General features: G+C 17.4%; 1 protein-coding gene across 1 annotated transcript in view; it reads right to left on the minus strand.

Annotated features, from left to right (window-relative positions):
• LOC141834535 (SUMO-activating enzyme subunit 2-like) overlaps positions 1 to 814 on the minus strand; it is a 5592-nt gene continuing 4778 nt past the window's right edge. The window contains 1 exon segment of the mRNA XM_074721854.1: positions 1 to 64. Coding sequence (XP_074577955.1) covers positions 1 to 64 — 64 coding nt within the window.

The raw sequence follows: 814 nt of genomic DNA on the forward strand, positions 1-814 counted from the left end.
TTACTTCTTTCCAAGGATATTCTTACTCATTGTGTTGGCTGCCAAGTGCCTTCTCAATGTCTTTCTGCAAACAAGTAGAAAAGAAAATGAGAAGAGGAAAGGAAGGTAAAAGTAACAGTGTGATCGCTTCGAATGAGATCTAAGTACCTCAATGGACATGGGGGATGTGGAAGTCCCATCCAACCTTGCCATCCTTATCGCTAAATACTATTGAAATTCCAACCTATTCCACAATTTTACCGCAAAATGAATATTCTTTAGAATATTCTATTTATTCTTATTCATTTATTCATAATTTAATTATCGACCTACATTTTAATTAATAAATTAATTTATGATAATTATTATATTTAAAATTGATATTTCATTTATATTTAATAAGTTGATTTTTCAAATTTATATTTCATTTATGATAATTCATTTATGCATATTAAATTTTTAAATATTTTATTATATATATTTTTAAATTAATTAAATAATGTATAAATATAATTATAATTAAAATATATTAAATATATTATAAATAAAATTTATAATAAATTAAATCATTGTAAATATGCAAAATAAAATTAAAATATGGTATTATATACATTTAATTTATATTTATAATAAATAATTAATAGTACTATAAATAATGAGAAAAAAATTAATAATTATAAATTTATTTTTATTTATGATATTTAATAATATATATTTAATTTATTTTTAAATATAATAACATATATTATTTTATATTTATTTTTATATTTATATTTAATTATATAATATAATAATAATAAATAAATAAATAAATAACATCACCAAATTTGGTGAT

Source organism: Curcuma longa, chromosome 9 (assembly GCF_044706935.1).
Source record: "Curcuma longa cultivar G26 ecotype Majalengka, Jawa Barat chromosome 9, ITB_CL_G26_1.1, whole genome shotgun sequence".
NCBI lineage: Eukaryota > Viridiplantae > Streptophyta > Magnoliopsida > Zingiberales > Zingiberaceae > Curcuma > Curcuma longa.